This window comes from Teleopsis dalmanni, chromosome 1 (assembly GCF_002237135.1).
Source record: "Teleopsis dalmanni isolate 2A chromosome 1, ASM223713v2, whole genome shotgun sequence".
Lineage (NCBI taxonomy): Eukaryota > Metazoa > Arthropoda > Insecta > Diptera > Diopsidae > Teleopsis > Teleopsis dalmanni.
The window spans coordinates 11,874,985-11,902,968 of record NC_051846.1 but is presented as its reverse complement, the minus strand read 5'-3'; the positions used below and the strand labels follow the sequence as shown (position 1 = coordinate 11,902,968).

General features: G+C 28.9%; 1 protein-coding gene across 1 annotated transcript in view; it reads right to left on the bottom strand.

The window, feature by feature from the left end:
• LOC119677370 (gamma-aminobutyric acid receptor subunit beta-like) overlaps nucleotides 1-26,489 on the bottom strand; it is a 46,960-nt gene extending 20,471 nt beyond the window's left edge. Inside the window, exons 1-3 of the mRNA XM_038088685.1 lie at nucleotides 24,848-26,489; nucleotides 4,492-4,589; nucleotides 3,948-4,015 (exon numbers count right to left, since the gene is read on the bottom strand). Of these exons, the coding sequence (XP_037944613.1) occupies nucleotides 3,948-4,015; nucleotides 4,492-4,589; nucleotides 24,848-24,978 (297 nt within the window). The 5' untranslated portion in view covers nucleotides 24,979-26,489. The remainder of the gene's footprint in view (nucleotides 1-3,947; nucleotides 4,016-4,491; nucleotides 4,590-24,847) is intronic.
• Between the last annotated feature and the right edge of the window lie 1,495 nt (nucleotides 26,490-27,984).

Sequence of the window (27,984 nt, the reverse complement as noted above, 5' to 3'; positions counted from 1 at the left end):
AGTTTTATTTTGACTCTTTATGCTAACTTAAGCTATACTTAATTAAAAATTAAAATTTTTCCCTAATAAATGATTTTTAATAAAATTTTTGGCCTTTTTCTATTAATAAATATAATGCAAAAATATAAAAGATTCCAGAGCACAATACAAATTATTATTTTTAAATTATTTTTATTAATTAAATTTATTTGTGTCAAATAAATATTTAACTTTACATTATATCTTCATAGGTATTTACTGTTTAAAATACACGTAGAGTATTCACATGGGCAAATGAGCAACTAGAACACCTTATTTATAGTTACTATTAGCTTCAGAATCAGGTTCCGAATTAAGCTGAGCTTGAAAATCGGTAACGAGAAAGCAGTAACGGACTGCATACTGTTGCAGCTTCAGAATAGGCTTCGCTTTCCTTGGAAAATAGTAAGCCAAAAAAATTTCCTTTAGACTCAATATACCTGTCAGTGCTTGCAGTGTTCAATGGTCTCTTAGGTATAATCGATCCATTGATAATAAGAATTGTTTCTTCAAATGTTTTTATTTAATAAAAGAAACAGGTGTTTGAAATTTCTTCCTACATATATTTCGTGCTTTTTTCTAATAACGTAGTTACCAAGATTATTATTAGGTTATTAAATTATTCGTATAAAATTAGTTAATTAAGGTTTTAGTTTCCAAGAATTTCAAATCATAGTTGAAGTGTGACATCTTTCAGTATTTTTTAATCATTCTGACGTATATAGTTTATGATTTAATACAGTTTTTTATTTAAATAAACATAGTCAAGACAATATATTTATACTTAATAATATTTTTATGATCAAGTCAATAACAATAATAATAATTAATTGTAAATTTTAAATGTTCTTAATTTAATGTTGTAGAAAATTATTTTTTCGGATATCAAATAAGTAAGGGTTCGCAAGTTTGGTTTAATATTAAGGATACTAGGACCTTCTTTTCAAAAAGCCTGCACATTGCTATACATCCAACTGCAAGCGAAATTATTAAAAATCGAAAATTATGTCTGAGAGTATGTGAAGAGATATACAATAAGAGCGATAGTTTGCATATTGTCTAAATTATTTGTCATCGAAACCTCGATTTAGAATATCTGAGAATAACGACAAAAGAAGGGATTATCTAATATCAAGACTGGTCGTGAATTCTGTCAAAATTCATTCAGCTGTGATTGTCATTTACTTAACGGTTATCAAAGTAGAAAAAAGTAATCGCGTTATTTTATAGTGCGTTTTGGGATATGAATTATATGGGCACAAAGAAAAGGCTGATTGTCTTGCCAGATGGACAGTTCCATGTCAATTGACAAATCACAAATGGAGGGAATCATCCTTATTCCAAATCCACTGAATGAACTGTATATACCAAAGACTGATTGAAAGGCTTATTAACTCTTCTAAGGTTGCCTCCAATAAACCATCTGTGCTGAGGAGGCGGGATATCAAAATTCTGATTTTGTCGAGAATTAGTATTTGTCTCTCTTGTAAAATAAAATGTTATATATATAAAACGCTTGTAAATATTCTCTTCGAATGTATTATGTGTACGACCATAGATTTATGTAAAGCAATTATATGAAGACTATTATGTTTAATATGATTGCTTTTTTTCACGACAATGAATTTCCTGAATGTCGTATTTCCTTACAACATATTTACCACTTTCAATTTTAACTTTGATTATGACATATTGTAATTAAATTCTCCTGGAGTGATTAATATTAAGTGAACATCGATTCTTTTTTATATACCATATATATTATATGAATACTATTATTTTAGATATAAACATTGTTGTTATAAAAAATATACTTTATATGCTCTGTTGCTTTATATTTTTGTATATTTAAGAAATAACTGAACTATTATTATTTTTTTTAAATATATAATGCTATACCAAAAATTTTATTAAAAAATCTCTGTTAAAAATTGCACTGTGAGCGTGTGCAGAATTTCCGTATATAATTTCGTTTATATTTATTTTTACATAATACATATTTCATTCCATTTATATTTTCTTCAAAGAAATAAAAAAGTGTTAATATAAAAAAAATGTATATATATATATATATTGTATATATTAAACTATTCTACTTGAATGAAAGGCGAGCGGTGGCATTTGAAGTTAAGAAATCAGAAATTGCATAACCGCGACGAATGAAAACCAAATCAATCTACACTTTTGTATTAAATTTTAATAAAATGCAAAAAAGAAAACAAAACGGAAACGGAAATAAGAATGAATATCTCTGAAATAAATCTTTAGCAGATTTAACACACCATTTGTTAAAATTTCACTTGATATATGAGTTTCAGAAATTTATGTATCTTTTCTGTTCGTTTTGTATTTTGTATTTTGTATTTCGATTTTTGATTTTTGATTTTTTTTTGTTTGTTTTTTTCGGTACAAAATAAAAGTATCTGGTTCGCACATTTAAGCAAGCCAATGCTCATAAGCCAAATATTGAGCTCAGTTGAGTTAGCGCATAAGCGATAAAAATATTTAATGACTGAAGCAGGACGACCCTAGAATAGAGCATAAAAAATGACATGAAATTTGTTTAAAGAAAAATTAGTTAAAAGCTTCAAGAAGTTTAAAAGATTAATAAAATAAAAGTTTAATAAATTATATGTTGTTTCTGTAAGTTGTGGAATTTCTGCTTGAGTAGTGAGAAGAACGCCAATGATTTATTGCAATTTTTAGTTTTAGTATTGGGGTTTTGTGTTTTCTCAACTGTTAGTGTTGGAAAGTTTTACAAATACTTTTTATATTTATGAGACATTCGTATCGATAGTTTTTAAGCTATTATTTGTATTTTAATTTGCCTGTTTGTGCTGTGAAAATACTATAATCTTGCTAATTGATGCATTTAAAATCGTAACGTATCGTATTAGTAACGTGTACACATTGAAAGTGTGGTGGACAGAGTCTAGTGTAAGTGGATTAGTTAGTATAGACAACAAAAGACAAAAACTCTAAGAACCTACATAAAATAAAATATATTTGCCAATTAAAAAAGCTCAATTTTGTGTCTTTATAGCCGTGAAAAAACTATTTCTAACAATCAAAAAATAAAAGCATTTGGTAACCCTATAAACTTTCGACATATGCTAAAGATATATATATTTAAAGTATTAATTATAATCTAAAAACTATTTTTATTGAATATATATAATTGAAAGTAAATTTATTAATTTCGGAGAGTCGTGAAGTTAGAAGAAAACTGCTTGTTTTAAGCACAGGGATGTTGAAGTCAGGCAAAAATTTTAAAAACAATCAAGAATGTATATATATTTTTAATATTAAACTTTAACAACAATGGATATATAGTTAATATGTAATTTAGCACATCTACAAGATGTTACGTATGTAGACGACGAATGACTTCAGATTTTTTTCTTATATATTTTATTTAATTGTATGAGTAAAGTAATGAATTAGAGATTATTATCAATAAAACTCTTTGTGCGATCATAATCTATTCAAAATTTTAAAGTGAAAGTTTCTATATTCGACATAATTCAATAACAGACAGAACAACACATTATTTAAGAGTTTTTAATAATTTATAAGAGGAATTCTATTGAAAAGTTAAAAACGAATTGTGATTCATAGTAAAATTGCAAATAAAAAATATATAAATAATGTGATAAAGAAGTAAAAATATTTTCTCAATAAAAACATAAACATAAATTCGTTCTTTAAACAGGGTGTTTCACAAAATTACTATAACACAAACTAACAAACTCGTAAAACAAATCAAAAGGAAATAATTTAGTAAAGAGTTTAATTTTATTTAAAACTCAAAAGTTTATTAATTGAGCAATACTTTTCGTACCAAAACAAAATATAAACATTAGCATTAAAAACAAAAAAAAAGTATAGTAAAAATATATATCTTTAAGGTACAAGGTCATAGTTTGTACCATTTTCACTTCAGACAGCGAGCTGATCGATAGCACATACATGGTGACTCCAACTTCAACAGGGGGGCCTGAAACACGGATATGTATCAATATCAAGAAACCTTCAAAAAGTAAAAGCTTTCAGTTTTGTACTATAAAGTTATTGGTCTATCTGTTAGTATCACATATATCATATGAAAAAGAATTAATTATGCGTAATACCCTTAATATGGTTAAAAATTGCAAATACTGTTGTTTATTTATTTAATATATATTAAGTATAACCAACTGTTAAAATAGTAACTTAAAATATTAAGTAAAATTACTACTGAATACATTCCTTCAATTATTATATATATTTCTTTATATAAAATTTATTCGTAACATCTCGTTTTAAGCGCATTGATGGAATAATTTGTTCATGTGAGGTTATTTCAGGTGTTAATTACATATAACAGAATTTAAGAACAGTTGTGGGATTTTTTTTATTAATGATATACTTAAGAATTTATTAATGTCGAATTTTAAAGTTAACGAGAGATAAAATTGGTCGTGAGTAACTTACCTCCATAGTTGGGTCTTACTCTTTTGTCGTAGCTAACACTGAACGAATCCAGAATAGCAGATATGTTAACATCACCCAACATGCTGCCACCTCCAGTCCTAAAAAGATAAGATATAGTTAGTTAGTTATCCCATTATTAATTTAAATATAAATTTCATATTTTAGTACTTATATATAATTAAAGAGTATACTTGAATATGAAATATATGACTTTTCATTTGATGTCAGTCAAACCCTATAATATGTTTTTGTTTAATAATAATTTATAATAACTAATTTAAAATAATATATAGATGACAATAACAATTTTTATTTAAGAATTTTTAATATTTAAAGATAAAATTCTTAATCAAATAACCAGAACATAATTTTTACTATTGCAACTTTGTAGATTTTTTGTTATTATAATATAGAATTATAAAATTATATAGATATAGATATATAGATATATATATATATATGTATATATATATATAAATATAGATATATATATAAATATAAAGACAAAACAATTTTTACCATAATTTTTAATATGATAACTCTGTGATTTTTTTATTATAATATAAAACTAAAAAGTTATTGAAAAACTTTATAAATTTAATATTAGGCTTCCTTAATTACTATACATAAGTTTGTATTATCTAGCTAATATATGTTATATGCAATTTTGATTTAATATTATAAGAACATAAGTTAGTTATAAAAAGGTAACTTACAGTATCAACCATTGCAGGTGTGTTTTAAGCAGTAAAGATAACATACAGACTTGTCTCTAATATATTATTACAAAGACATGTTATATATCATAAACCAATAACATATTTTTGAGTGATTTATATTTATAAGTCTTATAAAAATTTGTATATAAATGAGTTACAAGTTTCGGTACATAGTTACGAGTATATAAATATCAAAATATATAAATATTTAAAGAACTTTTGTATTTTACATAGATAATGCATAAGTAGTCAATGCACATAGGTCAGCCAACATGCTTTTGTAAGAAAGAATTGCATAGTCATCAAGTATGTGAGAAGCAGTCTGCTTCAGGAGACCATAGGGACAGATGGGTAATGTTTTTTGTAATACTGTTATCAGTGATTTTGATTCAAATGGATGGCATCTCGGGATTTAATCGTTAACTTTCCTTAACTTTCAGAACAAAAAACTTTATATATTCTGCTGCTTTCTAAGATATAGATAGGTCTCGTAACATATATACCCTTGAAACTAATAAGGTTTTAGCGAAATAGATGCTAACAAAATAACAGGTACTAGGTAATAGTACCGGCTTTTGAAATATACTTCAAATAACTTCAAATAACTCTCTAACTCTAATAATAACACTGAAAGTATTCTGCTGCTTTCATAGGTATAGATTGCTCCTTTAACATATATACCCTTGACTCTAATAAGCTTTTAGCGAAATAGATGCTAACAAAATAGCAGGTACTAGCTAATAGTACCACTGTTCAACGCAGAATTGTGAAGAAGTGCAACCCTTTAAGAAGTAGGAAAATAAATACATTTGCCAGTGGATTGAGCCTGTAATAGCTTTTACATCTTTAGAGAAGTTTTGAAATAGAAACCTTACTGTAGTTGTCATTCAAGAATGTATTCAATATGTGGAGAAATATCGAAGGTAATATTTTGCGAAATTTTTCAATGATGTCCGGCTTCTCAAATGGGTACAAAACATAAAATGCGACGGACATTTTTTTGTTTTTTGCAAAGCTTTAATATTTAACCATTAGCAATAATAATTAATGGAACTCGGATACATTTTTTGGGTATCGTAGATAGAAGTGAAAAAATCCATAAAAAATGACTGATGAACACTTTTACTTATAAAATTTTACTGTTAAAGTTTTTTACATAGAACTAATAATAATATCTTAAATTTTAAAAAATAAATAAAAGTTATGAGTTTAAACTTGTATTTTTATATATTGAATAAACATGTATGTATAGTTTAATGGAAGCAAAAAAATATTTAAAAATAAATTTTTTTCCCGAAAATTTGTATATAGGGTGGGTATTGCACTAGGCTCATTATCACGAAACTTTCTACACTTTTGAAGCATAGTACACGTATATAATACACCAAATTTTATTTTGCAATCCATTAGTTTTTGTGACATGCAAAAAAATTAGGAAGGATTCCGGTACGCTGATTGAACTTAAAATACATTCAAAAAAGTACCGCATTTTGATAGTCTAACTCTAATTCTGCGGTTGTGCGTCGAGTTTAAGCACAGCCCTTAATATATTAAGGCCGTGTGCGAGTTCGAGTAAATTGATAGTAAATTGAGGGAAATAGTAAGTAAGAATATCAAGTAGGATAACTTAGATAAAAATTAGGTAAATTAGGTGTTACCATTGTGAAAATTTTATAAGATGTTTAATGAATAAATAAATATATTTGAAAACTTTTGTTAAAAATAAAAAATAAAAGCAATAAATAAGTAAATAAATAAATAAATAAATGTTTACATAAGTGCAGTGCAAAAAATCCCTAGAGAATTTCAATTTACTGTATTTCAATTTACTCGAACTCGCACACGGCCTAAACATATATTAAAAATTTTCTTTTAGATAGATAGGAGAACTTGAATTTATACGTTCAACTATTAATTTAACTGTTATTGTAATGAACCAAAATTTTATTAATCCTTACTGGTGAAAATAGTATCAATAAAGTTTAGTATGAATTAATTAAGCTTATGTAAAAATGTATCATTACATTTTGTAAAACTTTTGTTAATTATTCCTCAACTACAATGTGTGTAGGGTACTGCGTCTTTACAAAGCTAAATTTAACTTTTATCGCAGTTTTTATTTAAAAATCTATATATATACTATATATATATGTAAACAAATTGAGATATTTTCTATTTTATCTAAAATATTTGAGTGGACAAAAACTTTTCTAAAATTTAATTTACTTAAACAAAAAGCCAAAATGAGATAAATAAACATGAAGTTGAAGAAATTAATTACAAAACTCTGTCACGCCCCCTCATATTACCAGAGCAGCCACCGCACGTATAACGTAACATAGAACGTATAAAACGTAAAACTTTTAAACTAAAACTAATCAAAAACAAAACAACAAAACTCGCAATCAGCACAAACCTAAAGAATTAAAGAATAACAAACTTGACTAAAAGTTTTTAATGAAATATTGTTTTTCCTTAAGAAAATTTACAAGGACTTTGTTATATATAAAATCGGAATATGAATGAACGAGAAAAAAAAAACAGAAATAGAAGGCGAAAGCAACAACAACGACAACAAAAAATATGTAAGGCAAACTTAAACGCACTGACGACGGCAGCGAAGGCAGCGAAGGCCAACATGCCGTGCCGTTTACTTGTACTAGGTTAAGTACGCCATATGAAAATTTGGGATAAGAGAGCGAAAAATGTATGCGGTTAAGTGTAGACAAGAAAATGTAACTGATTCACATATTCAAATGTGTATGTGGAGTCTCACACATGTGTTTGCATGTGTTTGAGTCAGTGATTGCATTACTGCTCTTTTTACTACGTATTGTACTTATTGATAACGTTTATATGCGTTTGCCATACGAAATATAAAATCACGTACGGTCAGCAATTATTACTAGAAAATAGTAAATTTTTTATAATATGAATACTAAGAATTTTGTAGTCATTATAGTGGACTTGAAATAATTTACTGCCAAGTTATTCAAATTATTTCTCAATATTTTAAATATTAACTTTTTACATTGAAAATAATTATTTAAATAAGTTTATAGTGCTGTTAAGTAGCACTTTTTTTGCATTGTTTCATGTTATATGTTTTTACTGCAGTTAGCTAGTAGCTTGAGTTTTTATTTTGTTCCCAAGCACCTCGATTTCTTGTTTTCTATCTTGACAATCTGGGTTATATCTATGTCGCTACCACCCCGAGCATAGAGTTTGCTCCTACCTTAGACTTTTTACAAAATTGTGCCAACCGCATTCCCTTCATTTATAAATACTCTTAGCTCTCAATTATTGCGACCATGTTTTTTTGGCTTTGATAAATTTAGCTTGCTAAATACTAAGCTTATCTAGTCTCCTTTCCTTTCCGTTCATTATTGGGATGAGATTTTAACAACTTAACCTTCAACTTGTGGTTTTAGTGGGTTCAAGTCGAACGCTGTGGCTTTCAATACTTCTCAACAACAGTAATACATAAAAAAGATCTTATTTTGTTTCCGTATTTTAAGTGCAGTTAGAAAGCACACTCTTTTTTAATTCATAGACAAAAGAGTAGGTATATCTAAGGACGTTCATATCATTGAAATGTATGATTGCATTTATTTCGGCAGTCAGCATTTTGTTTAGAATAGTTAATGAAAGCATATAATATGGAGTATAATGTACTCCATAATGTAGCTCCAATTTAATTATAGTTTGAATTTGCGAACATTCTAATATAAAAGGGAATAAGTATGTAGTAAAGTTAGCTGGACTTGGTGGTTTTTCTATGGTATCTCTTGTTTCAATGTTTGTTTCTGCCAATTACAAACGAATGTTGAGATACAATCATCCTTTGCGACAGGCAAATAGGAATTGGGCTCGTATTTCTGCAGCTGCCAAGTCAAAAAGCTACATGACTCTTATACTTCAAATGTAGAATCTCTAATTTAGTACACACAAGTAAATCGGATGTATCTCGGTTAATATTTGTCCTAGCGTGATAAAGGACTCTTTGGCATGGATCTAGACTCGGTCCGCGCTGTTGAATTTCTTGTATATCGACAACATTTCCAACATTAGTATTGGTCAGATACTTATATTAATGGGTGCGGCTGGTTTTAATATGTTCAACCTTCTACTTACAATTACAAGGAATGTAAAATCAAAATGCTAGTAAGTAATAACTTTGCCGAAGTTAAAGCAAGTGTCTACCGTCGTTGTTATATGCTAGTTGTTGGGTTAGTCGTTGATACAGCTGTTGGTGTAGTTGTTGGTTTAGTTGTTGGTGTAGTTGTTGGTGTAGTTATTAGTGTAGTTGTTGGTGTACTTGTTGGTGTAGTTATTGATGTAGTTGTTGGTGTAGTTATTGGTGTAGTTGTTGGTATAGTTGTGGGTTCATTAGGAAATAAATTATATAGTCTAAATTTAATTAAATTATTAGGAATTCAAGAAAATAGCAATAAAAGTCTTAGTGTAATGGCGCATATTAGATTTATATAAGTAGTTATGCTAAATTTAATTCTTTTATTAAATTATTTGATTAATTTAATTTTATTGGAAGTTAATAGAAGTGATTTTAATATAATTTATTTTGGGTGGAAACTTACAGGATATTATTAAAAATGTATGTAGAAAATATTATGTATACGTCATGAATAGAAGTACTGCTATTCAGTACTGCTATATACTATATAAGTAGTAAAGTGCACTGCTTAAAAGTATGAAGCCTAACATAAAATGGGAATTTTATATGTTAAGAGTATGTGGCATATAATATTATATAAATATTATTAATAAAAAAGAAAAAAATATCGGTACTTGAAAGTGATTATTTATGTTATTCTGTGATAAACTGTCATTTATAGCATTTTTTATGTAGTTATTTATATATAAATATTACAGAAATAATGCTTACTCTCATGCATGTGTGCACTATTTTTATTGCTCTTGTGGTAGTCATAGTGCTGTTCACGATATTATTTGGCTATTAGCCGAAGAAGGCATTACAATAAAAACAATATATAAATGGAACGGCAGGCAAAAATAATAACCATATCTCCATAAACGCACAATTTAACGAAACTTAAAAAAAGTATAAGAAATAGAAAACAAAAAAAGATTTGCTTGGGAATTGTCTGCACAAAAGGGAACTGGATTCTAAAAATAAGCCATTCACTCCCGAAAAGCTCTTTACATGTGCTCTGCTTTTGCTTTGCAGCCAAAGCAGAGCGTCTTAATTTGCTCTTTTGTGCTCACTCAGTGCTCTTCTCTGCGCCAATTTTACTCGAAAATGTGTTACTTTTTAAATTTCTCCACCATTTGACATTTTTAAGCACATTTCTATTCCAATACATACATACACATATATGTGTACACCTATACATATATTTGCACGTTCGTGCAATGTTAGAAGAACACTTTGCCTATAGAGTTTGGTCGTTGGCATTAAGGTGCTGAACAAAGGCTCGAACCTAGGATGTTCGAAAAGCATGCGAATAGCATGTTTTCAGTGGATTTTTTTTTTTGGACTTGTATTCTTTTATTTGTAGGAAAATTGTTGCTGCTGTTTTTTATGTCTTAAATTAACAATTGACAAACGAAATTTGTTTGTCACCAAAAGGCGTTAAAAGAAAAATTTGCTAAAAAGCTAATAAGGCGTCAATAGCCATTTTCTGTAATTAAATTGATTATAAACATGCACAACTTTTTAGAGCATAAAATTGATTTCAGTTTATTTTTTTTTCAGTCCTGACAATATTGTGTTTTTGCATTTTTATATTTTTTTTTGTATATTATAATAGCTTTTTAAATAATTTCATAACTTTATTTTTAATATAGCAGAAAACAATTTTAAAAATCACTTTAAGTGAATTTTAATTATTCACACTTTCATGAACACATTGTATTGTATTAACATATAATATATAATATATATGTATTATAATATTTGTATAAATCAGTTATATGAACTGGGTTGTCGAACGAAGACTTAAACTTTCTGTATGCTTAGTCTGATAATCCAGTCAAGGCGTATGGACGCGTTTTGAAGACACCTCGCAGTTAATAGAGAGTAAAAGTGCTCAAATATCTTTAACATAATAAACTTAAAATTTACAAACGAATTCCAAAGTCAATATGGTCTCATGGTACACAAGTTTGAGTTATGACACCCAATGCAATGTTAAAATAAAATTGAATTGTCACCAAAAAAAAAATTCTTCGAAATATTGTTAACGTCTCATGGTACATTTCTAATGGAGTTATTCTTTGGGATCTTGACAATTGCTAAGAAAATTAATGGACAAGTGAAAGCACAGTCTGATCGACTCCAGAGTCATGCAAACGAAGAACCTAGCAATCTTCTCAATATCATTGGACTACTTCGAGAGAAACTTATTACTAACTAATAAATAGATATGTTACCTATAATTTAAAAAAAAACAACTGAAATCAATACATTATTACTCAAGCCTCCACCTTCGCCTTCAATTCATCACCATGACAACATAGTCATTTTATTGCTTTTTTACAATTTCGAACTCTATTATCTGGGATGATAAATCTATGCTCTCTAGACTGGCTTTAGTTACGAGAAACGAGATTTTATTGGTACAAAATTTCTTACTTGTGAGTACGTTTTTTGAGCTTATACACGTATTTACCGTTAGAAGTTATTGTCAGAAAGTCCTGTGTATGAAGAACTGCCTTCAAATGTGATATGTGCAATTTTATTATTTTGGTTACCGACTTTTGGTGGAAGAAACATTGCACCATATCACAAAACAGGTGAAGTTCTGTTTTTTTTTAATAATTTCTTTCTTTAAATCAATACATAATTTAATTAATGATTTAGTTTTATTACTTAAGTAAATTAAACTATGTAATAGTATGTATATCCCAAAGTGTGGAGTCGATATAATACTTTTTAGACTTTTAGGCGGCTTTACCCCGATTCGAAGCAATAATACCTATATAAATATTATACAAAATGTTGACAATTTTCCCTCACTGAAGTTAATCGATGAATAAAATACCATGTGTTTCGAAAAATATGGAGTCCAAAGACTTAACAGTTGTTATTATACTTTTTGGACGCTTTAAACGAATTTAGTTCAAAATAATACGTACACGCTTTATCACTTTATTCAACAGGACATAATAGAATTGCTTTAACACTCTTAAAGTTATTGCTTGAGTCTGCATAATATTAAGTCTTATCAAAAGGCAATTCCTTGTTAATAAACAAAATCCAAAACTTTCAATTTCTGTGAGAATTACTACAGTTTCGTCACTAAAACTACTTATCAACAGAACTTCAGATTGCCATATATTATTGACATATATCTTTTAAAGATTGCTAGTTTTGATTAATTCTAAGAATATCTTAGTAGTGGCAATATCTGTGCCATCCTATGGTCTTATTGAGTTTTCAAAAATTAGCGGAATACGTTTATTTGACTAAGCCAAGTTATATGCAAATTAATCAACCTTAATAAATTTTACAATCAAACAGTTATAAGTAAGCACTATTATATTGTATTATTATATCTTCGAAGTAATATTTGGTTCCTCTGCTTTATAATTTCCTATTTAATGTTTTAGCCTCCATTATCATCACAATCTTTTTGTAAGTTACGAGTATTATTGTCACTTTTTGCATTCCAGTGAGAAGTTATGTTGTAACATAAAATACCACAACCACTTAACCATTAAGTTATAAAAAGTGTCTGTCCAAGTGTTTGGCCAGATATTGTAACTATTGGGCAATAAAAGCAGATAAGACCAAAAATAGATAAAATTTATTTTGGGTGTGGTTGGTGTAAACTTTGTAGTTTCGGCACACTTTACAACTGTGCAAGACCACTTCAACCATTTTTATACATTCTAAGTGGGATGTTACTGTTTTTCACAGAACGTTTCTACACTGCTCTATTAATAAAAATTACATTATTATATGTTTTTGGTTTATCCTATTCCCGTACATTAGATTAAAGACGACATTTTTAGGTTACAAAGTTGCAGAGTGCAAGTTGCAAAAGTTAAATTCGGTGGCTAACACTAAAAATTTATTGGCAAGTGCTATGCCAAGATGACGCCAAGTATTATATATTTTACCGCTCAACAAAAAACTACGAGAAAACACTAAGAAAACACCATTAAAAAGTTTCTGTATAAAGGATATGGAGGCAAATAATTTATATTGATTTGTCGATGAATTTTCAAGGAACTGATTAGATGCAAATAGTATTTACTAACTGCATCTTTATATCACAGTTACACACAAGTTTTCTTTCAAAAATTCTGACTTGTTTTGAAAGTAACTAGAATTATGCATTATATACTATATAGAAAACGAAAGCCATATACGAGTATTTTTCTAGAAACATAGTAAAACGTTATCAAAATCAGTTAGTGTAAGTATTATTTAGGTTAAACCAGCAATCAATATTCGAAAAGTTGAAGAATACTGTGATTTGAAGGTACGTTCATGTGGGACTGTCCTTGCTACTCGAGGAAGTTAGGTTAATAAAGGATATGTGTTGCTAAGTGCAGTGCTGCATATGTAAGAACAATTGATTTAGTGTTTTTTTATAGACTTAGGGTCTTTTTCGTATTTTCGTATATATTAAGCATTAAACATATTAGCTTTAGTCAAGTGTGCAGTGAATGTAGGAGCTCATTTGCATCAAGTGTCCTTCGAGATAAAACAAAAACAAGCAAGGAACATTTCAAATTTTTCCTGAAAGTTAGCACAACCTGTGTGGCATGTGCTGCAAATGTGTTTACGTGTATTCGTCATGTCATAAATTTCCAAGTTTTTTTTGATCTAAAAGAACACGAACGTTTTTGCTCTGAAATCCAAGTTAAATGAAAATTTTATGGAAAATAAGGAGAGGAAATTGTTGCCAATAAAAACAAGGCGTTGTTTGTTACAATGTTTTGACAGTTTTCACATATGAAAGTTAAAAAACTAAAACCGTTTCAAGAAAATAAAGCAAAATTCAAACAATTAAAAAAAACTCAATAACAACCTTTGTATTGCAAAAAAAACTATCTAAAGTATTTACAATGAACTTTTTAACAAAAACAAAAAGTTCATTCAGTTCAATCAAGAATCTTTCAGGAACTTAAAAACAATCATGAAAGTTAATTTCAAATTATTTAACAAGAATTTTAATTAAATATATTTTTACAATTTTTTTTTTATTTTTTAATAATAATAAAAGTATTACTATTTAAGGACATTTGATTTTTGATAGCACGACAAGGTCCATTACTAACTGAGTTAATGAAAAAATTGTATAATATTCAGGTGGAGTAATTAAATTTAATTGGATTAGATTAATGGAAACAAAAAACAGATATACATTATAATAACTAAGAACGGAATTCAGGTAGGTATCTTTTCATTATTTGGAAATAACATTCAGTTAGAGGGCGATATGGTCTAAATTTTACAGTTTTTTGACACACTTTACAGGACACAATTAAGCGTTGTTATATATATGCTCCAAGTTTGATATTCTGATTTTGGTAATACTAATCTTACTACAAAATTATATGACATCCTCCACTCGATAGTAACCTGATACAGTCATTTTTATTTGTTATGCGTTGGAGAGGAACAAAAAATGTGTTTCCGGGTTTTTTTTACACAAATTCTGTGGCTGTTTATTTACCGATTTAGAGTGAAATTCCATCTATTCGCATAGAAAGAATATTTCATGATTATTTCGGTCTAGATTTCTTCAGATGAGCTCAATATGTGAGGTGTATCTGTTGTTCTTAGATCCTACCGTTTTGTTTTAAGCTAAAATTTCATAGCTGGACATAGAAAGAGTCCTCCATAGCTTATTAGGTCAGGTCATATTTTGGTTAGATAAGCGTAGTGTTTGAGGGGCATCTGCTATTTTTCTGTTCTGTTTTAGATTCTACTGTTACATTTTGAGAATTAATTTCATAGTTTAGCATGGAAATAGTTGTCTACAATTTTTTAGGTAGGTCGTATTTTGGTCAGATGAAAGTTCTGTTTAACTTGTATATAGAACTTATAGTCAAAATAAGTTCGCAGATCGCTGAAGGAGCACTGATCTGCTTTTTTTATGATATAATTTTAGCGATACCTTCCTTTTTACTAGGTTATCTGTGCAATGCAGTTTCCATATCAATATTGCTGTACTTCGGTTTCCATATTACATGTTATATGTTGAACTGCTGAGCCATGACATGTAGAGATTTGCAATAGTGGACGACCAATTTTACATTTAAAACTACGGAGTTTAATACTTTTATATCTGTAATAATCACAACACCTCAAAATAAAGAAACGTATAATTTAAATATAAAAGTTTATGCAAAGTAAATGTTTAAAAACGAATGTATGTATGCATGTCATTCCCCCCTTTACTATCACCCTATCTCCCTAAATAGGCACATTCTTTTTGGTTTAGATGAACCTAGCACGCTTGGTATTAATCCTATCTGGATGGATTAATCGGGACGGATTAATCGGGACGGATTAATCGGGATGGATTAATCGGGATGGATTAAAGAAACAAATTTTTATTTCAAATAAGTTGAAAATAAAAGAAAAAATTTTTTTCAATAACTAAGATGGTAAAAGAGAATTAAATTTTTCATCGATAATGATGGATTTAAGTAAAGCGGTTACTTTTTCATTTCTGATATTGTTAGAAAATTTAGAGATTTTTTCTTTCGAACAAATTGATTTGTAACAGTTATGAAAAAATTATTTCATCTTAGATGAAAAATTTTTGTTTAAAGTTAAAGGTGCTTCAACAATGGTTAGGGGCACTTAATATTCATAATTTTCTAGTTTATTAGCTTTTAATAATTATTGTTAATTTCTGACAATAAGAAAGATTCCAAAAGAGGCATAAAATAAACAAAAAAAGAATTATTTATGATAATAGACATCTATTAGATGTCAATAGATATCTAGACGCATAGGTCTTTCTTTCCAATAAATGCGTATTCCATGTTACTCATTTAACCTGCGCTATTTTATGTTGCAGAAGTCAGGCGTTACTATTATTGAGAGAACTGTTATTCACAAGAGCTCTACATCTAGCAACGTTATAGCAACGATAGATGGGGAAATATAATATTTCATTGCAAAAGTCTGTGTTTCCAGAAAAGTGAACGAGTCTTAAGAGTGCAAACATAATACTGTGTTTAGATTATTGCAGTTAAATCGATAAAAATACTACAATTAGTTTTATATTTTATACAAAATACACTTAAAATTCAAACAAAAATATATTAAGTAGTTTCGATAACCCTAAGTATAAAAAATAGTTAAGGTCTGAATATATAATTGTCTGAAGAGTAGTACTTCGGTAGCTTTTAATACAGTTATTAGAGAAACTTGATTACCTATATAAAATCATTAAAATCATTAGACTTGTTTGCAAGAAGACAGAAGTACATAGAGCTAGGGAAAATTGATTTGTTTACTTGAGTTGATTAAAAATTTATATACTTTATGACATCATTGAAGCTTTCTTTACTTCATTAAAGATTTATGTGCGCCGTTCTTATTAAAAATCCAATTTAATGAATATTATTAAAACTAAACTAAAAGTAATACGGTTTAAAAGAACATTTGATTGAATTTAAAAAAATGGAAAAGTTTAATTTATGGAAAATCGCTTTAATAGCTTGGAAAAATATTTTTCTTTGGCTAATTTTCATTTTCCGTGAACGGAATATGCACGTCTTCTCGATGCTATTATCTTTAATTTTCAATCACACTCAATGGAAAACAACAATTTACACTCAATGACACTCAACGTCAAGATGCTTCAAGAAGGAACTAAGATGCTGCTTGGCTTGAAAAGTAGAATAAAAAAGCAAACAGAAACCTAAAGAAAGCAAAGCAAAGGAAGACAGATGCACTGCATGATACCAGCTTCATGGTTTCTAAGATTAAATGGAAAACAGCAAGGCAGCCACGGTTGGTTACTGCAGCTGTTGTCTGAAATTTTATCATTTATCAATAAATTTCAATTGAAGTGGGCACTTGCAACAAAAGTGGAGCACAACAGAGCCATTGCAATGGCAAATAATAGTAACGAAATCGCTATGGGAGCAGTTTTCCTTAGGAATAACAACGATGATATCAGCAGCTCCATGTTGCAGTTGGCATTATGTGCAGTATATATCTCTGATATTTTGCCTTTCGTGCCACTGAAGAACGATTTGTGTGGCATTCTCTGGATTTTTATGTTACAAAAATTGCAGTTGTTTTTTCTTGTTTTTTTTTGTTGTTGTTATGTTAGTAAATTTTTAATAAATATATTTTAAGAATTTTCACTAGGTATACCAGTATATTGTGTGGATTGAAGTGAAAAATGTGCACTTTTTATTGACACAGTATCCTTGCAATTGATGACATAAGTATGCACAACCTTTTGCCCTTTTCATTATGCACAAGACTTCCGAGTTTATGTGGCAGAGCCAATGCATGCATTTGATTTGTTTCCATACGAAATCATGTGGCTGCAGTTGAGCATATTTAATGGGTTTGTGCACGAAATTTGTGCAATATTTTAAGTTCAATTCGATGTGAGTTGGGTGCAAGGATCAATACGAGTACCAGAACCTTAAGTGTAGCTGACTGGAGTTGCTTAAGGATGCTTAAGGAAGGTCTAAAAAGGTGGGGTTACTCCATAAATTGTATTTCGTGCAAGGAAGAAAAAACAGCACCAAAAAAAGAAAGAAAGAAATTGGTACAACCTTTTGTTATACGCCATAGTTAATATATTTCTATAGTACTATATTCTAATGTATATAGTAGTTGGTGTATCTGCGACGTACAATATTACTCGACTGTGGAGAATGCTTTTAAGATTGAAAGCACGCGAACGAATAATCCGCTAAGCGTGCAATTGTACTAGTTTCTTGCTGTTATTAATACACATACCAGATATACATTTATATATTTACATATATATTTTTTTGTTTAGTACTTTCTTTTATGTGACACGAAAGTACTCCATTCGCTGCTTAATATGCAAATATTTCGTTTTTTTATTGCTCTTAGATATTTGCTAATGAGTTCACCTTAAAAAGTATACTTTTTATATGTAATAATATTTATAAATCACGTATTGAGTATGACTGTATATGCGGTATTTAGATACCAGTAATAGAATCTCAAAAGTTGCTTCAAAGTACTTTTTCGACATGAAGTACTATATATATGTATTATACATGTTTATATTCCATTGTTTTTATAGTATATGGTATATATTACTTATATTATATTGTAAATGTTAAAACCATACTTTAGGTAAAGTTCGACTTTGTGGCATGTTGCGCCATTTCGCATGACAAAAATGAAATTTTTTATTTAAATAAAACCAAATCCAAACACGGCAGTACGGGCATATCATTGCCACAATTTATTACTACGGATGTTACCACATATGTTTTCATACACAAAACCACATGACACACATTTTCGTATAATGAAAATAATAATAAAATTAACAGTAATAATAAAAGTACTATATATATATATATATATTTATATATATGTGAATATACGAACGACCTGCCATTGTTCCGGCCAAGTACTTGGGATTATAATTAGGCTTTTAGCTTTTGTAGTGCCTTCTGATGGTAATATATGGCATTCAAAAAGCATAAAGTATTTTCAAATTACACTTGTGACTTGCGTTATCAGATCTACATGTGCGATTTTATTTTGTTGAAGTAAAGTTATACATTTTGTTAATGATTGTAGATAAATTGCTAGAGGTATGCGCAATGGTGTGAATTATGCATAAATTTATTCCCATTACAATAGCAAAAAGTAGAAGTGTAACGTTTAGAATCAGAAAAAGACATATGTAGATGTAAGTTATATCTCATAGCATACTACTAAATAATACATTTAATATCTTATGTCTTTGTTTATCTCTATATACTCCTATTTAATAACACTACATTTAGTATAGAGGGAATCCATGTCAAAATTTAATGGTATTTTCGATTGGTATATATTCAATCTAGATTACACCCGAATTGTCCAATCTTATTGCCCAATTAAAAGTTTTTAGAATAATTTAGCATATTGGTAGTTATGTTAATAGGCATTTTTCATAAATTAATATATGGAATCATATCACACTTAAATCTGCCAAAATATCTAGAGTATTATAAATTAGTCTTCAGTGTTATTATATATATTTCGCTCGAGATTTACCAGTCGAAAATGCAAACTGCACTAAATGTGAATCTGAATTGAAACAATTACCCTAGACTTACTAATCGAAGACAGCATAAGTAGAACGCTTATTGATTTGCTACATTATCCTAGAGTAATAATATGAATTATACATTATTTCGCATTATAACGGTATGGTTATGAATGGTTCATATTCAGAACCAGAAAAAGAAATGTCAACATGTGATATCAATTGCTTAGAAATATGTTGAAGGGCTAGTGATATCTCCACATAATATTAATTAAATTTTTTATACGAGTTTGCATATATAATATAGAGTGAGTCTTAGGCCTACACGTTGCATCACTCTAGGGTTTTTTGACCGAAGATTGTGCTCATCCCAGTGATATAGTTGTCATATATATAAAGAGCTTGATTGTAAAGAATGTTATACTTGATTCAGGAGTTAACCATATTATTCTAACCTATTTATTAATTTTGAGAAATTTGTGGTGCTTCCGATACCAATTTCTAATACTTCTTTGAAATTCTCGTAAAGGATTTCTTAAAAATTGTTATTTAACAGTTGAGACCACAATAATCTTTTCTTTTCCACTTTAAAGAGATGACGAAGATTATAAGTCAGAAACTTTATTTTAATTTTGCGTCTACCTTTCAGGCTATGACCATATTATAGCAAAATGATATTGTAAATGATAATGTGATTGCAAATCATATCTAGTTAGAGAAGTACTACAGTTTATATACTATACAATTGTCATTGTAATTACCTTTCCCTAGTGGATTGGATCCACCGATGTGTTTTTGTATCCACTAAACTCATTAAGGGTCAGATGATTTTTGTTTTAATATGTTATATTGCGCTATAAATAGAACATCTAAAATCAGTTTACGATATATCTAATGTATATCATATTTTGAAAGTATTTGAGTGTTACCGCTCCCATATTCTGTCTATCACGTTAAGTATATTCTTATCTGTTTAAATTACAAACCTAGCCTTCGTACTTAATTTAACAGTATTCTGTGATGTGGTCAAAAAGATCCATTTGACCACGTCTTATTTTTCAGTTCAGACCATCTAAATACTCTTATCAGATCAAGATAATAAGAGCAATAATAGAGTAAGACATATCAAACATCAATCAATGCAACAGTATTCTCCTTGTTGTTTAGTTTTAGAGTCTTCTGTGTAAATGTTAGAAGCTTTATTTTAATACATTTTTCTACGTTTGGATTCCACTGTATAATTATTAATCTCTTGTAAGATGTCAGGAAACTTTTAAACAATACTAGACTATGCTGAGTATGATATCCATTCCAACGAAACAGTGTTTCTTAATTGTAATTTTGATACTACAAGCTGAAAACTATTTAGATGATTGATTAATAGGTATTAGGTAAAGCAATGTAGAGAAGCAATCGATGAGCTAAATCTGTTGGCTGATATCACCCACACCTGGGTTTCTGCAAATAGGAACATCGAAGAGAACAAGAAAGATGACAATTCAGCCCGCTCTGGTGCTTCCATGGTTGTGTCACCTAGAGACCATTAAGAGAAGTACCTTCCTCTACTTTCTGTAATTTGCCCATAACAGATGGAAAGAACTTAAGTTATGTGCAACTTAAAAGTTAACACGGTCCACCTGTACTAAAAATAGATCCTCGGAATTCATCAAAAGAGACAGCGTGAACAGTGCAAGGCTTACTGCAGTTTTTTCTGATCATTGATGTGTAGGAAGCCACTCAGAGAATCTGCGCATTTCCCATAATCCTCACTGAAGAAATTGTGGAAACCCGCAGGGAAAGAAACCATAATACATTTTCTCTGTGAATACCCGGCTTTGGTGTCCAGAAGATATAGGTTCTTAGAACGATACTTCTTTGATAGTTTATCAGACTGTTCATCGATGAAGACGAAAGCCCTTTAAAATGATCTAAATTCGGTGGAATGGATTTAGTCTCTACTCTTCTATACTAGGGTTCTTGCAAGAAATGTGGCAGTAAAATGGCGAAAAATCGCTCATTTAGGTAAACGAAAGTTATCTAATGGCCTGCTACTACAACCAACCAACCAACCAACCAGCAACTTATAGGTAAAGCACAGGCTTTATTTTAGATTTGATTTGACTTTGTGGTTTTTAATTGCGCTAAGTGATATCAATTTAACTTTATAAGTACATATATACATATACAATAAAGTTAAAATTTATTTATAATTTTTGTACTTTTGACGTATATATACCATAAATTCATTATGGATAACACTTAAAAGGTTTTAGGTAATTATTTATTAATTGAAATTTTCTAATTCTCATAAATCTAAGTTCATAGCATTTCAACATTTAATGTGAAATAAACTTTATTGGTTACTTTTGAAAATATCATGACTTTTGACTTTTAGAGCAATGAATTCATTATTTGGCATTTTCAAAATTCACACTTACATAGAACTATTTTGGTTTGAATAAAGGTTAAATGTTTGCTCAAAAATTATTAAATACCTCAAATGAGTCAACTGGGAATAAGTTACAAATTATTTAAAGAAACACTGAAAGCTGATTAAGTTCGAAAAATACGAAATATCTCACTCAAGAGAAATTATATGTCAAAAACATTTTATTAAGTAATTATTGTAATTACGCTGCTGCCTGCAATTAAGGATATATTGATGTCCTGTTCGCGTATCGCATTTCAACACTATTATTAAATTAATACGATTGTGAATGTCCACAGACATTAATCAACATTTAATTAACCAAACTATATACTTTTGTTTTGAAATATGAGTCAGTATTCATATAACTTATGGATTCATTAAATATGATAAGTAATTATAAGCCATACCTACATTGGATATGACTGTAAGCTAAAAGGTATTGTAAGCAAATATTACAATTGCAAAGTTTTAATATCTTAAGTTTAGTAAAATGTTAAATTTTATTAATTATAAATAACAATAATGCTGCACTCTTTCTGAAACTCTTGCAAGAATTTGAGTCTGATTTTTGACATAGACATGAAGTCGCGTCAATCAAACTAAAAACTTTGAAATAAGACAAATGATCTCATAAAAATTTTATGATAAATTAAATTTGTTTTACTATTGACTATTTCATTAGTTTTATTAATAAAAAGTTTAATGTTTAATAAGTTTTTATTGGTGATAATTAAAATTTGTTTGTTCCTTTCATATAGCAGAAATTTAGTATCAAATTATTGTCGCATTTTTCATAGTTATGACTTTTCAGTCTTATGTGATGTATGAGTGTTTTTCTGGAATGAATATTTTAAGACGATGAAACGTAGGTATACCTAAATTTCGAAATAATAGAGAGAATAAAGTATAATCCAAATTATTTATATAGTTAAAGAATTAAAGAGTAAATGTTTACACTTAATTTCACTACATAAAGCTACACTACAAGATTTACTAATTGAAAAGACTTTTCATAGTACCATGGTACATTAGAACGAATGACATGCTCAGAGATCTCAAGATAGATCCTATCAAAAAAAACATAATGGATAGAGCCCTGATATTATTTGCGAAATCTGTAAGACTTACCAACACCGCGTTATAAAGTCTCAGAATGGTTACAGGCTTCTCGGGAAGGTATGCAGATCCGAGGTCAATTATTGCTTAGTTTGATGGAGTGGTAAACAATAATCTCCTGTCAAGCCGTAAAGAGTGGTTTTAAAAATACCTCGAGTTAAGAAAGAGTAAAAGTGCTTAAGTGCACTGGCTCAAATAGCTTCAATATAATAATTGAAAACATTTTTGATATCAAAATCTGTCAAGGCAAGTACTATACCAAGCAATAAAGTTTCATTCAATATTTGATTATATTTTATTAATATTGTAATAGAATATCTGGTGTCGTTGGTTGCACATATATATATCACATACGCTCCTAATTAATCTTTCAGATTTGAGGCGGTCTTTACCCTGTGGCCCAATATATATTATGAAATATTATTTTAAGCAAAGTAAGCTTCTGTAAAAAGTATTTTATGTTGAAGTGCATAGTGGTAATAGATTGGATTCCCCATTCTCAGTATTTGTCGATAAGGTAAATGCCGAAGTTTGTCGAGAAAAACTATTAATGCTTCTGAAATAAGTTTTTCCAAAAGCTTGTAGGTCAAATACATCAGCTTTAAGACTGGTATATATAGTTTATGATATTATATACAGACTAACGAACTGATGAGTTATTTGTGAAGACCACTGATGATGTAAAGTTAGTCAAATATAAAGGAAATTCAATTAATTTAAAATAAAACACTTTTTTGTTGCAATTCTTTACTATTTCAAACACTTTTTTTTATTAATTTTAAGATAATTTAATATATTTAAAATTGATAAAAAGATCATGAATGGGTGCTGCTTATATGTAAGATACTACAGATCTGCAACATTTACAAGTATCTTTTACAGTAATAAAAAAAAAATTGAAGTAGCAGGATTAAATAGAGACTTACTCTAAAAATTATTACCGAAATGAAAAATTAAGTCGAAATTAAAGACTGCGCTAAATTGAGTTAATTCTATTTCTTATTATCTTCATAGAAATAATCTTTTTAGTTAATCTGAGATACAAGCATTATAACCTCTTTCAACAATTTTAAAAAAGACTCAATGCGAATAATTATTATTGATATGTTATATATTTACTCTGATATTAAAGTAAATTAAGATTTTATTAATTGCAAAATATCAGTAGTTAAATGTATTATTAAATGTATTATTATATTAAAAATAATATTTTTATTAGATGTCTCGAAAAATGTCTTTAGTTTTGGTTCTAGGTATAGTCACTGATTTGAAGGCTTTTAAATGAAACTAAATATTTTTTATAAAAGTTGGACGGATCCGAATAGCAAAGAAAAGACAAGAACAAAAATTTAGTTAATTTATTGAAATATGGCTAATCATGCAACGCTATTTCGAGTATTACTACGTACAGAAATAGCGTTGTATGGTCAGCCAAATTTCAATAAATTAACTAAATTTCTGTTCTTGTCTTTTCCTTGCTATTTGAATCAGTCTAAGTTTTGTGACAGTTTCTTTACTTTAGATTATTTTTTCTTATTTTCGTTTATATTTAGTGTAATATTCTCAAACAAAAAAATTATTTTCTTGACTTATAGACATAATTTTTATTATTTACTTTCAAAAGCTTTTGTAATTTTTTCTAAATAGATTTCTTAAAAAAAAGGATTTCACTAAAAATGTTTAAAATATAAAACAATTAGTCAACTTAAGTACTTCAAATGAGCCTATTTACAACCATTAAGTATTTTCAACAGCTTAATATATTTCATCTAGAATTATGGATTCCCTAACTGAATGATATAAGTACTAAAATATTTTAATAAATAGAAGAAAAAAGAAATTCAATGTAATAGAATATTTGCAATAATACTTACGCAGCATCAACTGAGGCAATCTGTTTCGTGGGCTCCTGCACTATCAGTGCCAGATTGAATGCTAGCCAAAGTGTGATGAAATGTGCTTTCGGAAGCAACGCTGTGAATTTATCAAAAACTGAATCACTCATGGTGGCGGTGGCGATTATTTTCTTTGTGTTTTTGTTACTGTTAACGTTTTATTATTTCTTTAATTTTGTTTTTATTTTTGTTTTTTTAAAAGTAATGCAAACGTTTATAGCTGTCTCTGTGGATGCTGTTGTTGTTGTTGTTTTTGTTGTTGTGGTTTTGTATTCCTTTGAGTTGAGAATTCGAAAATCCTGTATGGTAGCTGCTCACTTTGACGAGTGTTGAGTGCCAGTTTGTGGTTTAGTTTCGTTTGAAAGGAGTTAACGTTGCTCCTTTTCTTATTTATGCGTGTTGATAACGTATTTACAAGTGTTAAAAGAATATATAATAAAAATTTTATACAAAATAAAAACAAAAAACTAATCAAATAAAAAAAGTTGATTAAATGCTGACTTTGTTGTATTTTTATAATTTATTTCTGTGCGATCTCACGTTGCCAAAATGTCTGGACTGCCTTTGCGGAAGTTGCCTTAACTATTTCTGATGTAAATTCCTTTTTGTCGTGCTGTTGCGCTCTATATTAGCTTTTGAGGAAGCCTATTTTGTGGTAAGCAGTGCCACAGTAGGTATTAGGAATGAGCCGTAGTTTATTACTATAATTTTTTTTTTTTGTTTTTTTAGTTATTTATGTTGAGTTTTTTTCCAGCCTTTGTTTCTTCTCCCATTTGTGGCTGTCACTCATACGCCCCGTGTACGGATTTGCTTGGAGTTGATTAAAGTGCGTGCAATACTCTCGAGCAACAACAGCAACATTAGTAGTTTTTATTTTATTTTATTTTGTTTTGTTTCGTTTCGTTTTTGTTATACAAATTCGTTACTTTGTAGTTATTAATTTGTGAATTTTTTTTTTTGTTGTTTTTTGTTTTTTTTTGTTTTCGTTTACGGTTAACAGATTTTTATTAAGCAGGGTGTTATGTTTTTTTTCTTATTTAAGCACAATTTGTGGTTGCTAATTTGTTTTGTGGCTTTGACTTTTAATTTAATGTTAATTATTGTGTGTTAGTCTTTTGTGACCTTTATTGTTATTGTTGTTGTTAGTTGTTATTGTTTTGTTATTATCATGAAATTTGAGCTGCTTTACATTTGTTTTGGTTTGGTTTCTGTTGCTGATATCCTTTTTGTATTTGTTATGGTTAATTGCTTGAGGCTTTTAGATAGATTTGCATACACGCAAGTGTGTCTGTCTGTCGGTTTGTTGCCACAGTAAACGCTTGACGTGCGTTAACCTTGTGTTTGCCTGCTTGTTTGTATCCTTACTTTGTCACCCAAGTTTCTTACTAATTTGTTTCATCTCACCGCTCCCAAGCCAACTGGACAAACCGTGTGCTGCAACGACAAACAAATGTTTGTGGCCTGGACAGACAGTTTGCAACGCTTGGCAATAATGTTGATTGATGGAGCGACATTTTTTTAATAATTGCTATGAATTATGGAATTTTAACTCATAAGTTCACAATTCGTACATATGGAATTTTATCTATATTTTATTGCTTATGCATTGTTTCTAGTTTAAGTTTTGTTTGAAAATGATTTTAGTTTTTTTCTTCATGTTGTAAAGTAAATAATTGGGATTTTATGTATATTTTAAATTTTTTAACATATTCGTATAATTTTTTTTTATAAGCTTATCATATTGTGTAGCTGAAATTTTAGAATAAATGAATTAATTTCAAATTTTTTTATGCACTTTTTACAAATATTTTGCTTTTCACTTTTACTCAATTTTTACACGTACGTTATTTATAAAAATAAAAAAAAAATTTCTTTAAAAATGAAAAATATTTGTTTGCACTCTGCGAAAAAATCAGGGTGCGCCGTATATATTAAAGATTTTCACTTTATCAGTGTTAAAGGTAGTAAAGAAAAATACAATTTTCCGTATCACTGTTTGCTGTTATATTTTCAGTTTCGAGGACGAAAACAATATGTTTGGTACGCGAGGTCGCCGTCGACACCGTAGTCATTGTAGTCATCGGTTCGTCGGTTTGTTTAAGCCGTAACATGAAACGTACTGACTTCCAGGTTTTTTGTTATTGTAGCTCAATTTGTGCATGGTTTATTTGCTAAAATACAACTTTAATCAAACACAAGCAGACTTCTAAAAGTATGCTAAGGAAATTTCGCTCTAGGCGCTGCACAGAGCGTCAGAAATAAAATGGTATCCTTTATTGTGAGGCAAGTGTGCTCTCTTCTCTTCTGAACTCTGTGAGTTTTGTGTGTTTTTACTCAACAAAGAAGCTTTTATGTTCAAGAAATATTTCGTTGACATGTACAGTTGCATGTGTGCAGTTCTGCACACAAACAAAAATAAAAACAAACAAAAATCGGATCCATTTTTGTGCTGAAAGGATTTCGGTTTATGTCGCAATACAATTTGACTTGAAAAAGTCAAAGGCAAAGCTTAGGGACAATACTTTATAAGATCAAAAAACAAAAACAAAAACAAAAAGAAAAAGAAAAGCAAAAGGAAATTCTGAAACGCATTGCAGAAAAGTCACAGTAAGGCAACAGAGCAGTTACACTTTGTTTGAAATGAGCATTGTATTTAGTCCTGCCAACAGCGTCTATTCGTTTTTTTTGGTGCTGTAATATGTTTCATTTATAACATATGTGCTTTTAATGTGTGTCACAGTATGCTCGATAAAAACGAAAGCCTTGCTCTGCCTGATAATAGACGTATTTGTTCGAGGCACACATGTGTACATTTTTGTTTACTCGAATGTCGGAGTTTTTGATTTCTTGCCCACTTGTGTTCCTTTTGATAGGATTTTATTTATTTTCTGTCGCATAAATGACTTGAATGTTGGCTAGTAGGTTTCTTGGTAATTGGCCTAAAGTTTATGGCTTTTTAATATATGTGCACATTTTAAGAGTTTAAGTATTATACAATTCTAAGTCTTTTGATAGAAATATTTCAAAAATGTTGAAATAAAAGTGTTTTGTCCACGTTCATGTATTTAATTAAGTTCAAACAAAAAAATTTTTTTGGTACATTAATAACACCAACA